The 13,734-nt window shown below is 39.5% G+C and overlaps 2 protein-coding genes across 10 annotated transcripts in view; both read left to right on the top strand.

Annotated features, from left to right (window-relative positions):
- The window catches only part of schip1 (schwannomin interacting protein 1), a 233,451-nt gene extending 227,708 nt beyond the window's left edge, over window positions 1–5,743 (top strand). For all 8 annotated transcript variants that reach the window (XM_037083804.1, XM_037083815.1, XM_037083824.1 and 5 more), the window contains 3 exons: window positions 1,401–1,524; window positions 2,158–2,251; window positions 4,775–5,743. In XM_037083804.1, the coding sequence (XP_036939699.1) occupies window positions 1,401–1,524; window positions 2,158–2,251; window positions 4,775–4,826 (270 nt within the window). In that variant the 3' untranslated portion in view covers window positions 4,827–5,743. The remainder of the gene's footprint in view (window positions 1–1,400; window positions 1,525–2,157; window positions 2,252–4,774) is intronic.
- Window positions 5,744–9,298: 3,555 nt separating this feature from the next.
- On the top strand, window positions 9,299–13,300 carry il12a (interleukin 12a). Of its 2 annotated transcripts, none has more exons than XM_037078882.1 (7): window positions 9,299–9,853; window positions 9,986–10,134; window positions 10,251–10,334; window positions 11,875–11,916; window positions 12,293–12,418; window positions 12,541–12,582; window positions 12,762–13,300. In XM_037078882.1, the coding sequence occupies exons 1-7, from the start codon at window positions 9,835–9,837 to the stop codon at window positions 12,900–12,902; spliced, it is 603 nt and encodes a 200-aa protein (XP_036934777.1). In that variant the 5' UTR covers window positions 9,299–9,834; the 3' UTR covers window positions 12,903–13,300. The 2 variants fall into 2 exon arrangements, with proteins under 2 accessions (XP_036934777.1, XP_036934785.1); XM_037078890.1 differs by having other exon boundaries at window positions 12,765–13,300.
- Window positions 13,301–13,734: the final 434 nt, after the last annotated feature.

Below are 13,734 nucleotides of genomic sequence, written 5' to 3' on the forward strand. Positions count from 1 at the left end.
AAACCAATCACAATCGTCTTGGGCGGCGTTTAACTCAGGATTCAGTGATGTCGACCTTGCAAAAGACGAGGTAACAGCTTCTAGCTTGTTTATGTCAGTGCACTTAGTATATCATAGCAGGGAGGTAGGGAATAGGTGACCAATGACACCCAACCAATCGAAAAGGTAGATAATGCTACAAAAAGTGGTACAAAGGATACATACAGTGAAGCACGACGTGGAGCCGTGTTTGCTCAGGTTGATGCCAGACTTGGCACAAACACAACTCCGAAACTTCCAGGACACTTACGTAAACATGGAATCATTCCATTTTCCCTCATCGGGAAATACATTTCTCACCTGCGTTCTCACTCCACCTTTGTCTTTGTCATTACACAATGGAGGAGTGGGATTTTGCACTGAATGACTAAAGACTTGGGAATTTTACAAGTTCCACTGAGGAGAGAAATCAAAACGTTGGTGAGACTTGCGGTGACAGATTGTGAAGTCAAAGTAGAACCTTCAACCAGCAGTTCGACCTTTTGAGAAAGTCACTGAGTTCATCTGCTGTTTATGTGTACAAAACCCCGTCAAACTTGTTTTTGACCAAACAGAAATGTAAAACTGAAATCCCCCAACTTTACAGTCTCCCTACACAGAGTGGTGAACGCCTCGAAGAAAAGACTGATATTCCCTTTTGTTTCGTTATCAGAAGCAGGAAAGAGACTTAAAAACAAGTCATTTTGAACAGAAAGAGTCCCTAAAAGAAACTTACCATTTCAACAAACGTGTGACTACAACTAGCAGATATTCTCAATACTGAACAAAATGCTGATTAATGTTTTTCAGCGAGGAGATGAAATGTTTCGTTTGAAATGTCAGAAAATTTTGATGAATGCCTGTTGCCAGCTCTCAGAGATGGAAACTCAAAAACATTTGGGAACTTGGCAAGAGTGAATGTGCGGTTTTACTTGTTAAACTGCTGATGATCGAAACTGTTTTTGATTCTGGTCCGACTTTTCAGATGTCTTTAAAGGAGCACTACGTACTTTTAATCACAGAAGAGCGCATTGACTGAAAGAAAACAAGATAGACGGACTCTCTTTGTTTTCATGACTGAATAAACTCAATAAACAATCTTAAAGGACAACACAGTTTCATTTAACTTTGTTCATATGTGGCGGACCCTGCCTCTAGCTTCTGAGTTTGTATTATTGCCTCATTTATTCTGTAAAAATTCTGACTCGTTAAAACTACATAGTGCTCCTTTATCTGAATCTCATAAATGTTTGACAAACTGGTCATACACTAGAATAGTTTTGTCACTGAATCTTTATCTTGTGAGAATTTCAAACTCCAGATGTAGAAGGCTCGATGGATGTCTAACCTGTTTCTTTCATGTACCTGTGTGTCTCTCTCAGCTGCCACACATGCCTCACATCAGCGAGTGTCTAATGAAAAGAAGCCTGAAGCCCACCGACTTGAGAGACATGACTCTGGGGCAGCTCCAAGTTATAGTCAATGACCTGCACTCCCAGATTGAAAGTGAGTTGACCGCACAAACACTACAAACAGACACAGACACATACAGCGAGTGGCTGGCCTCTGCTTTCGTTGGCAGAAATGAGCAAGACAGAAAATGGGGAAAAAACGTTCACATGCATACTGACCCCTAACCTTCACAGTGGATGTGAAAGTACTTTTATATATGTTAGTCAGTTCAAAGAACTGTACCAGTCAACAGCTTCCCCTGAGCATTTACTGTTACTGTACTCTACGCCTCATTGATCCTGGTACTCAGGGATGAACAATCTCTCATCTTACATTAAAAAAATCCCCATGAGTCCTAAATCATAAGCCAGTTTTTACTTACAATGCAGACTTTCCCCTCAAAATGAATAAAGTCCATGCCTCATATTGTCTGTCAAAGCTGAGGGAACAATAGCCGAGACATGTGATCTGAAAACCACCACAACCGCTGAAGCGTGGTCTGACTGTCCATGCTCATTGTGTTTTCTATTGTTTTGTGAGGTCATTTTTGTTAACCAATAGTGGGATATTTTAGGCGGTCATTTACTGTACATGTATTTATATTTATATGTGTTTCATTTTAAATAGCCGGCCAGATTCCTTCTTTTGTCATGGTGAGATGTGTGTTTTTGTGTCACTCTGCTCCAGGTCTGAATGAGGAACTTGTACAGTTGCTGCTGATTCGGGATGAGCTACACATGGAGCAAGATGCCATGCTGGTTGACATAGAGGACCTCACCAGGTGATGAAGCGCTGACAGAGGAGCTTATTCACTGCATTTCACTTTATTTTATTTACTTGTGAGATGTATAAAGAAACCAAAAGAGGAACAGACATGAAGGAGTCTTATTTTTGTCAAGAAATCTAATGAAAAAGATCAAAATCAACAACATCTTCACCTGTCAGTACTTTCAGACTTTCCTGACCTGTCTGTCGCTCTCAGCTTCAAGCACATTTGTTCCCACTGAGGGTGTAAATATATAAATAAGTATGAAATGATGAATAGTTTGCTCCACTGATTTAGAATTACACTCAGACTCATGCAGTTTAAAGAAAAAAATAGTAAAGTATGCGACAATGCGACTGCAGTTTGGTCAGAGATTTGGGTGTTATAGCGCATTCATATCAGGATAATCAGAACAAAAAAATTATGAACTATAACTAGTTTATAACTATAAAACATTCACGTGAAAAAGCAAAGTTGACGTCATATGGCGCTGAAACATGGCGCACAACAGTAAACACTGGGTTGATGGTAACTTGCATGTTTGTGAAATATACTTCACGGATTACGCGATCTGTTTCTTTTGCTCTTCCTTGTCACTCAAATGCTGGAAACAGCTGTCAGTGTGCAAAACATCGTCCATGTTGCGCCCACATTCTGCGTTGAATGCGGGAAAGTGGGACCGTCTAACGAGCACATGAATGCAGCATAAGGTGCTCTCACGCTAGTAGCACAAATGTAGCCTCGAGCGGCTAAACCCTAAGCACAGGTGAGGAGAGGGCGGCACCATCTGATGTCGCTGCTGTTCTATAACATCATGATTAATGTACTGTAGCTCTGACAGCAGCATCATTGCAACTGACTCATGCAAGAGAAATCCGAAAAATAAGTCATGTATATCTAAAACTAATAAGTATATGGACACAAACCCTAACTCTTTGGTCAGCTGCTGTGAAGGTTCTGGAGCAACATTAATGATGATGTGCAATCAACAAGAACATCAGCCGTTTCAGAGAAATCAGAGACGGCTGCAGAGATCTGTTAAGCTCACTTCTTCTTAGCTCCACACACCATATTTTTGAAATTATTAAACTGGAATCCTACAGCGCCACTCGACGCTAACCCAAGTGAAATCACGTCTCAATTCACGAGATTTCACGCGGCTCCCTCGCTTAAAACTTTGGTCAAAATACACGCTGCAGCGCTCCTCAAAATCTGTAAACAGACTTTGATGTGTGAAAGCGGTGGAGTTCCCCTTTAACAGACATCACTCAAACCGGAGCAAAGACCGTATCTGTTAGGGACTATTTTCATCAGCAGATTTAGCACGCGAGCGAGCGTTCAAGCGACGTGTGTGTGATTGACTCAAAATGAAGTATGCACACATTCATGGTAACATGAGCACGTGTCACGCAATGAAACACAATTAATTGCGTTCTTGATATCCTCATCGAGGCGGGATCTCTGTCCTCCAGAGCAAAACCTGTGCATGAATAACTGGAGAACTGGCAGAAAGTCACCTCCAGACTCCCTTAAAAAAATCACAGTATTTTTTGATTTTTTGAGTCAGGGGAAACTTTATCTGCTTCGTTAAACACTTTTTTATAGAAATTCTTGATTATTACGCATTCAGCAATTTTGATACATTAACATAGTCCTTTTTTTAAAAAAATGAGAAATGAGCACATCTCAAACTGTCACATACACAGTTATTTCTTACTGTTTGTCATTAACTTCACACCTGTATTGCTTTTGGCAAAACAGTCCCAAACTCCCTTAAAACAATTTTGGGAGTTTTTGAGTCAGGGGAAACTTTATAAGCTTTTATAGAACTTCTTAATTGATTGTCCATTCTTGTGAATTTGGCAATTGTTTTGCACCAACTTATTCCTTTCTTTGTGTAAGAAATATTGCACCCAGTGGGATGTATTACCAGTGTGTAGACTACTGTGAGACTAGATAGATTAGCAGCAACACAAACTGTCACACCCACAGTTATTCCTGACTGTTTATTATTCACTTCCCACCTGCATTACATTCATTTTTCACTGTTTTATTATTATTATTATTATTTAAACAGGGTTCCAAAGTGCTTCACAAATTCACAAATTCAAATTAAACAACTCAAGAATTATAAAACATCGTGGGATAAAATGAGGTTTAGAGTCAAGCAATAAAATACCAAACTTAGTTTAGAATTCATAAATGCCTTCCTATAAAAGAAGCTTTTTTGTTGAATAACTTAAATGGCACAGAAAACATATTATATATCGGTAATTAGAGGCCATAGCAACTATCGGTGTCATGTTGTGTGTAAGCCAGCAGGTGTGTCGGATTGTGTTTACAATCACACAATGTGAGTCAGATGACCTCCAGTTGTGGTCCAGCACATCTGCGCATGAAGCATTTAGTCCTCCCTTTAACATGCACATGCATTTTAATACCAGATGTACATTTTAGCTAAGCAAACAAAAAATATTACCAGTATTCTCCTTTAATTAACTACATGTTCATTTCCTGTTTTGTTTTGTTTTTTTCCAGGCATGCTGAGAGCCAGCAGAAACATTTGGCTGAGAGGACCCTATCCAAATAAGATACCCGTCCCCTGCTCCGCCCTCCTCCCCTCTGCCAAGCTAAGCTCCCGCTCCAAACCAGACTTTTCCCCTCTGGCCATTCCACCTCCGCCCCGTGTCGATCCGAAGTCCTTGCCCGCTCGTCCCAAGTATTTTGCTCCTCGCTGCTTTTCCGCCCTCCCCACCCCGTCTCCCCGATTTTCACCTCCCTGTCCCACCCACTGGCTCCAGTGGTAGCAGCAGCAGCGCAGAAGACGGCCACCCTCTTTCATTTGCTTCTGTGGTTTTTTTCCTCCCGGTGCCAAAGGACGGAGGAGGAGCACTTCCTGCTTCCCGGGAGAAGAGGAAACTGATTGTGTGTTGTCATGGATTCTGTCCCCAGCTTCCTGTGCAGTGATCGGCCTTGCTTCGCAAATTGTTTCTTTTTAACTTTCTACATTCGCCACTAAATTATAACTGTCAAATGCAAAAATTGTGGGCAAAAAAAAAGAATAAAACAATAGTGAAAAATTTAGTAGAAAGTCAGTCATGAGAAAAAAAAAAGAAACAACATTGTATAAAATAAAAAAAAAAGAACAGATGGAAACTAACTTCTTCAGACCATTTTAAGTTGGACAGTAATTTTAAAGTATTTCAAAGTCGACCTGTTTTTATTCTGCACAAATGGTAGTTTTCAACTGAGAAATGTTTATTTGAAGGTGCTAAAAGAGTGTAAAGGAAACATGCCTGCCTTGTAGTGGAGTCGTAGCTTTTGGTAATACGTTCACTCTAATCGCTCTTCAACATTTTGTGAATGTTGATTTTCTGACACGAGTCATTTTAAATGAATAAGTGTGTTAATATCGTTTTCATCCTATTGTAATCAGAAACTTTATTTGAGGGAAGAAATGTTTATGTACAGATAATGTAAAATAAAGAATAAACTTTGTTTCATATACGCCGGTGTGGCCGTGCAGTGTGTTGCCGCGGCTCGGCCACGTTTGAATCTGGTCTTTTCAGAGGAGCTTCCTCTTTCTAGTGAACATGGGAAGTGTGATTACTGGTCGCAACTGCAGTGAGAATATGCGACCACATTACACATAGTATGACTCAACTGGCTGTGTTTCGGTCTTGCCTCACGGTGACACTGTTTGTCTCTCACCCTCTCGTCACTGGTTGGTCGGTCGCTTCTAAAGGGACTCCATATTAAGGTGGACAGCCCCCTTTGAAGTCACGATTAGTAATTGGTCCTTCTCGTGAAAAATGACAATCGTGTGCCAGTGCTTCAAGGTAAGTTTACAGGGATGATTCTCTCTCACAGGAAGGTTTGGTAATGAATGTCATGTTATTTTCCATGCGAGATATGATCTGTGTTTCTCTGAAGAAGTTCCCCCCTCCCTCCCCCTTCACACTCATGGGTCATCTCTATGATCGTACAGGTTCCTGTGTTCAAAGAGCGATGGTGAGTTTCACTCTTCGACCATCCCGTGGCAGTGAAGCAAGACACAAAGGCCAGGAAACTCCTGTTAGCCGCTCACTGACCAAAGCAGTTTCAGAGGGTGTCTTGCCTCGTGTTGCAAAATGCAACAAGTGTGAAAAACAGGGAGAGGAGGGTTTTGAGGGAGGATGAATTCATGAGAATTTCACATTAATCTCATTCTGAGTCTTGTGCACTGATTAACAAACCTTTGACATTCTGGAGCATCTGGGGGAAAACAAAAACTCTACTCAAGATTGCAAGTTATGTGTTGAATGTAAGAAGCAGAAGTTGGTTAAATTCACATTCATTTTAAGGAGTTTTCCATCACGTAGGATCAGAAATGTTATTCTAGACCTCACGATGGTCTCCTTTTCATGGTTTTGACCCCAAGTATTACCCAAAAAAGCACAACACAACATGAATGTTTGTTTGGAATGAGTTATATTTCTTACAGTTATAGAGAGTCAAAGTCAAAGCGTTTATTTTCCCTATCACGCTTAAAAAACACACTACCTGTACAATGAAAGCTTTACTTTTCCTTCCACTCTGAATGCCATTTCACGATGAAACACAAGATGCAAAGTTACAGATATTCACATATTGTAAAAAAAGAACACAAGAAAAAATACATACAATGAATGCAAAGACTGGATAATTATTATCCTAAAATCAGTTTTAAAAAGTGCTAATGCAGCATTTACAAAGATGCTTTCCAGTGGTCTCTGCATTATTGGATAATCAACATTACTTTACTTTAATGTACTATATTCAGGATTTTTCTGTATATCAGAATTAGTGTTTAGTTTATTTAAAAAATGTGTTACTTTGGAACTAATGCAGCATGTAATCTACAAAGTAACTAGTAATTTAAGTAATCGTGTTAGCAAAATGTGATGGAGTAAACAAGATTTGCCTCCAAGAGGAAGAAAGGAGGGAAGGAAGTATGAAGTAGCAGAAAGTGGAGATACTCAAGTAATCATATTTGCTAAATGTGATGGAGTAAACAAGATTTGCCTCCAAGAGGAAGAAAGGAGGGAAGGAAGTATGAAGTAGCAGAAAGTGGAGATACTCAAGTAATCATATTTGCTAAATGTGATGGAGTAAACAAGATGTCGTCCAGTGGAGGTATAAAGTAACATGACATGGAGATACTTAAGTAAAGCATAGGAACCTCACATTTGTACTTGAGTAAATGTACTTATACATTCCATCCATTGATTTTAAATATGTAACTAGGTAGATTAAGTACATTATACACTGTTAAGAGGCATAAACTATAATACCGCATCACTGATCACACGCATGTCGATATTTTATGAGCTAATCATTCATCAACTCAGCACATGGAAAGTGAAAGCATCTCATTGTCCTCTGGTGTAAAATGGAAATGAAATGGCAGCACTCGGGTCGCACCTCTTCTCTCGGGGATATTCTATAATATAGCTTGTTTTCTGCCACGCACCCCTGCGTCAGAGGACTACGGGCTGCCAGTCACAAACACGCCGCCCACCCGTGCGAGACAGAGGGAAAAAACCAAACGGACCCTCCTCTGCACTAACGTGAGCGGCGGCGTTGACCGGAGCTGGTCCGTGTCCGCTCTCCTGTCCCCGGGTGGACTGTGGTTCACCGCTACACCCCGCTCTCCTTCTCTGTAACTGCAGGTGAACGGTGAGGTGGAGCAGCAGCGACTAACCCGACCGAGTTTATCGCAATGAATCACAGATGGATGCACATGACGACAACCGCGAAGTTTCCACTGCAGCGGCGTGATGTTGATGTAATCCCGAGAATACCGTGGAATAGAAACATTCTCATGTTGTACTGATTAAGAATAATTTCACAACTGTCTCTTCATTGAGATTTTTGTGATTTTTGGGTGGGCGGGGATGTGTTCTGCAGACTGCAGCTGTCTCTGTGGCGCTGACTAAAGGCTTCAAGTTTCCCACGTAATGCTTTCCATCATAGACTTAGAACTCATGTTGGTGCTGTTTTATGGAGGACTGACGCTGCCAAAAATATTAATACAATAATGAATGAATAATTCAGCCATTTGTCTCAGTAAAAAATGTATGTGCTCATTAACTCATAAAATGGGACATGATTTTCATATTTCAGTTTTCATTTTTTCACCTTTTTATACTCGATCTATTTTAGTTGTATTTATTAGGGATGCACAATATGGATTTTTTGAGCTGATAACCTGTAATCACCTGCTTCTTACAGCCGATACTGATGCTAATTTTCACATTTTTCTGCTCCTAAACCAACTTTAAAGGTGCATACCGCCACATTTTCTGTGTTTTTATCATCTGTAATATCCATAATATCCGCTGACAACCAGTAATGTACATTTTTCCATTATCAGATTGATAATTTATCGGTCCAGTCTGTATTGTATATTATTTACTTATTTATTTAGTATTTCATATTATCTTAAATTGCAAAATGCAAAGGGAAAAGACTACAAAAATAAAAACAGAAACTAATATGGAATTAAATGAAATGGGGAAGTAAATTTTAAAAAGCTGAGGCTTTTCTAAGGTGTTTTTTTTTTTTTTATCAATTTAGGTCACATTTTATAAATGTGTTTATTATTACATCTATTTTTTTATTTTGGCAGATTCAGTTGTCTGTATTGTACAGCTGCTTCCTGCAAATCAGCATTAATCTTATCACTTAAATAAACTTTATCTGTGTATGTGTGTGTGTGTGTGTGTGTGTGTGTGTGTGTGTGTGTGTGTGTGTGTGTGTGTGTGTGTGTGCACGCATGTTTTTATGTCACTAAAGAGGGAAATGGGTCTTTCAATGTATTCATTTATGTGCATGCATATTTAGTGCATGTAAGTTTGCAAAATGCAGAGGGAAAATGGATACAGAAATGAATATGTAAATAAATAAACTTTAAAACTGATAAATAGATCAAATGGACAATTAAATGGGAAAGTAAATAAACGGGATTAGAACAAATGGAAACAAATGTTATGAATGAATGCATGCCACAGTTTACTTTTGCTGCATTTAATCAAGTATTTATATATGTATTTATATATTTATTTATCTATTTGTTTGTTTATTTATTTATTTCTCTTCTGAGCCACTTTTAACTAGTGATTTGGTCATTTTCAGTCCTTCATAAGTCGCATGTCTTGCTGCTCTCGTGCAGCTCTGCTCTCAGCTCAGCAGTCAGTTTGAACTCTTGCTGTCTCTGTGTTCAGTGTTAAAGAAGATGACCTCAACAGTCTGAACGTTTGGTTGTATACAAGAGAGGCTCTTTGTTTTCTAAATTTAAATCAGTGATATCACTCACGCTCTGACTTTACTTTTTTCCCGTAGTTGTTTTCACCCCAAATCAGAAACAAACATGTGAACTTCCCGTTTTTCGTTCGACCGACGAGGAAATTTCAGATGACGTTTCAGTTTTCTTTTTATGAGTGCTGCAGGCCGGCGGAGGGAATCCCCCCTCCCTCCCGGCAGCAGATATAAAGTCGCCATCAGATAAGACGGCAGAGACACAAAGTGCCACTGACTCAACAGACACATCCAGCAGAGATATCCATCTGATCAGAGAGATGACAATCTGTAATCTGTGTAAGTCAGAGAGCCTGGAGCAGGTCTTCATTGTTGTGCTCAGCATTGTTGTGGGGTCGTGTAGACAGGAAAAAAAAAAAAAAAAAACCACGAGTTTCATGTGTTGATGCTTGCTGTTGTGCTGTCCTGCAGACTTCTCCAGCTGCGTGCTGCTGCTGCTCACCTCCAGCTGGCGCGCAGCCTCGGGACTCCCGCTGCGCACTCTGAGCCCGGAGAGGTGCGAGCAGTGCTCGTCTCTGTTCAGGAGCCTCCTGCTCAACATCTCAGGGCTGCCCGACAACGTGAGTACACTGTTCCTCTGATGATTGGCGATGTTGGAGGGCTGGATTACCAATTTATTTATTTTTTTTTGTTAAACTCTATTACTCTGATTTATGACCTGTGTTTTGTGTTGCAGGAGGGTCTGTGTTATGGCATCACCTCTAGTAAAGCGGTGGTGAAGAGCAGCGCAGAGACAGTTCTGGCCTGCGCACCCACTCAGGTGAGACTTGTTGGTGATGAGCAGTAACGAAGTCTATTTACTCAACTTAGGTACAGTTTTAAAGTACTTATTTTATGTTCTTTTTGTACTTTTGGAGGCAAACGTTGTACTTTTTACTCGTTATTTTGCGGGTTACATGTTGCATTAGCGTCAAAGCAGAACATTATTTTTGGATTAATTCAGTGGGCAAGATGATAAAATTAGTAAGATCATGACATCCAGTTGACCCACAGTATGGTAGACCTGTATATGTACATGTAAATATATGTGTAATTTACTTTTACTTCTGCTTTTGATACTTGAGTACCAACAACCTCAGATACTTAAAGACTTTAAGTAAATAAATAAAGATATAAATAAATGTGTGACCCATATTAACTTGTACTTTTGATAGTTAACCCTAACCCCAGAAAGTGGTAAAACTTTTGATACTTAAGTACATTCAATCTCAAATACTTTAAGACTCAAGTGCTATTCACATGTATCGATGCAACTAAGTATATCTACTCAAGTATTCTCCTACAGTGCAATTTCAAAGTTCTTGTACTTTATTGAGTTTTCTGCTACTTTTTTTCTTCACCCCACTACAGGTTAGAAGTAAATAATGCATGTTTTCTTTCATTATATATGTTTGGTAATTTCAGTTACTAGTTACTTTGCAGATTACATGCCGCATTAGAGCCATACTAGAACATTTGTAAATTGATTTATTTTATCTGTAATCAGACTAAAACAACCCTGATTCAAATAATTGAACAGATTAATAATCAGCTGACCTGAACTTTACAGTATAACATACATGTAAATATATTGTGATTTACTTTTACTTGTACTTTTAATACGTAAATACATTTATTGCCAAAAGAGTTGCTTTTAATGTTTCAGTAAATTCGGTATCTCAGATTTGAGGTATTTTTACTTCCTGCTACTTTCACTCTACTACATACTTTGTACTTTTTCTACTCCTTCTACTATTACACTTATTTCTTACCTTTATACTTATATTTATGTAAAGGCTTTCTATACGTCATTTTTTAATGATCAGATCGCCGATAAAATCAATTTAATTTGGCTCTAATGCAGCATGTAATCTGCAAAGTAACTAGTAACTAATTTACTTTCACTTCCACTTTTGATACTTCAAATAACATTAACAACGACTTTAATCATATTAATTCATTAATACATTCATACTACAGTAAAGACCTTTACTCGAGTACTATTTATATGGCTGACTTTCACTTCTACCAGAGTAATATTTTCACTTCATACTGACTTTTGGGTGCTTTTTACAACACTGACCATAAATGACAAATTACCAAATTATTAGATTATTATGATAAGTGACATCCAACTCAACTTTCTAGTTCTTTTCGAGCAGAGGGACAGAGAAGAGGATATGTTTGACTTTTTAAACATGTTTATGGAAAGAACAGCCTCAATTTTCATAGTTTCAGCTCAGATTTCACTATGTAATAAAACTCGCGACTTGACCGGAAGAATACATTTGCTTATGTTTGAAATGTGTTTCTCTCCGCAGAGCTCAGGCTGCATGATGCAGAGAAACTCATCCTTCAGCGAGGTAGCCTTCAGTTTCTCTTTTTAAGATCATGTATATTTTCTTTAAATTTACTACAAGGAACATCTAACTGGTAATGGAACTGTCTCAGTTTAATACCAGTGTCTCTATATGACTACATAGAGGAATATCGTCCATTTCTGGTTTGGATTGGACGTCATAGAATAAAATCTGTTCACAGTCTGAGGGAAGAAGCTGCTCAGTGAACCTTTGCCCTCAGAGGTCGCCAGAAGTTCCCTGTAGTAGCTTTAAATCCGGCTTTACACGTGTTGTGGAGGACATTTCACATTCAACGCGCATTCAATCACTTTGCTCTTCTCACTTCCTCATGTTTTCACGATGCAGTCCGGTAACTGTTTTCTCGTGTTTCTCTCGGCAGAGCGAATGTATGAGGAACATCATGAAGGACCTGGCCCACTACGATGCCGTGATCCAGTCCTACCTCAGGATCACTCCAGTTCCACTTCTGAACCCAACTCTGGGGATTATCCAGGACCTGAGGAAGGTGTGTTTATCACAGAAACAGAGAGAAACAATCACAATTTAAAGACAGAGAGAGCGAGAATCTCCTGGGAAATAACACTGACGAAATCTTGCTTGTTTTTTTGTTGTTTTTTTTTTACACAGACATGCTCCCCGATGGCGGATGGAGACAGCGACTCCTCTGAGGTATTTTTTCTGTTTCTTCTTCTTTGTTCCTTATTCGCTCCTCATCTCTCAGCCTTACAGAGGAAAAGTGAGACAACAGACACAGAGGGAAGCTGGGGTGGGTTTTTTGTTTTGTTTTGTTTTTTTACATGTGAAACTGACAGGTGATTATTGTGTCTTCCTCCTGTGTCGCCTTCCAGCAGGACGTGGCGCAGATGTGGGGGAACGACAGCTTCATCAACAGGCAGGAGATGTGTAAGATGATGCGAGGCTTCTACGCCCGCCTCATCACCATCAACCGGGCTATGGGCTACATCTCCTCGGGAGACCACAGGATGTAAACGGCCCGTCATCATCATCACCATCATTCCAATTAACTAAAAAGATTTTTTTCATGTCCTTTAACTTACCGCAGCTGAACTTCAAGGCAAGGGCCTTTACTGATCATTCACTACCATCGCCTACTACTACTAACCAAGTCGATCTTTACACTGCACATGCCGCACAACTGCCGGCATGACTGCTGCTCAGGCATAAGCTCTCCGGCCTCTCCACTGGAGTTAGAGCAGTGGAGACCATGATGGCCCATTATTTTTATCTATTAATGTATTCCAATATTTGGGGGAATGTATCTATTTATTTTTTGAGAACTATTTATTATAACTATTTATTTATTTATGTGATGGCCTGTGATGTTATTTATATTGTTATTTATAATAAAGTATATTTGTGGTATCAAGAGCTGGAGTGGAAGTGGTTTTATGATTGAAACTGGAGCTGACGTCACTGAATCACAGACACATTCTTCCTGTATTACAAGTGTTTGTATCAGCTGATCACGATAAGAAAGATGTAGATATTCTCTTCTCTTTTCTTAAACTTCCGCAGGACTTTTTGTCATTTTTTTGGCGATGTTGTTATGATTTGTACCAGCTAGTGGCCAATCCTGGCTTCTGTCAGGGAGCCTCAAATAAAAAGAAAAGGTCATTATATCACAAATCATGCTTCGGTGCCAGATTGTGGTGTGCAGCTGTATTGAAGTCAGGGGGAAGATTCATAGAAGAACACACTAAAACCCAACATATCTGCAATTACACCGCAAACAGGAGCCTTTCCGAAACATAATCACTGGGCGAACATGTTGGCAAAAAAAAGTGGTTAACTGAATCTCTG

The sequence above is a fragment of the Acanthopagrus latus genome, chromosome 2, assembly GCF_904848185.1.
Source record: "Acanthopagrus latus isolate v.2019 chromosome 2, fAcaLat1.1, whole genome shotgun sequence".
NCBI classification, from domain to species: domain Eukaryota; kingdom Metazoa; phylum Chordata; class Actinopteri; order Spariformes; family Sparidae; genus Acanthopagrus; species Acanthopagrus latus.

Coding starts and splice junctions, on each gene's coding strand:
- il12a (XM_037078882.1), top strand. Junction 10,335..11,874: donor TGGCCTGCGCACCCACTCAG/GTGAGACTTGTT, acceptor TTCTCTCCGCAG/AGCTCAGGCTGCATGATGCA. Junction 11,917..12,292: donor GAAACTCATCCTTCAGCGAG/GTAGCCTTCAGT, acceptor TTCTCTCGGCAG/AGCGAATGTATGAGGAACAT.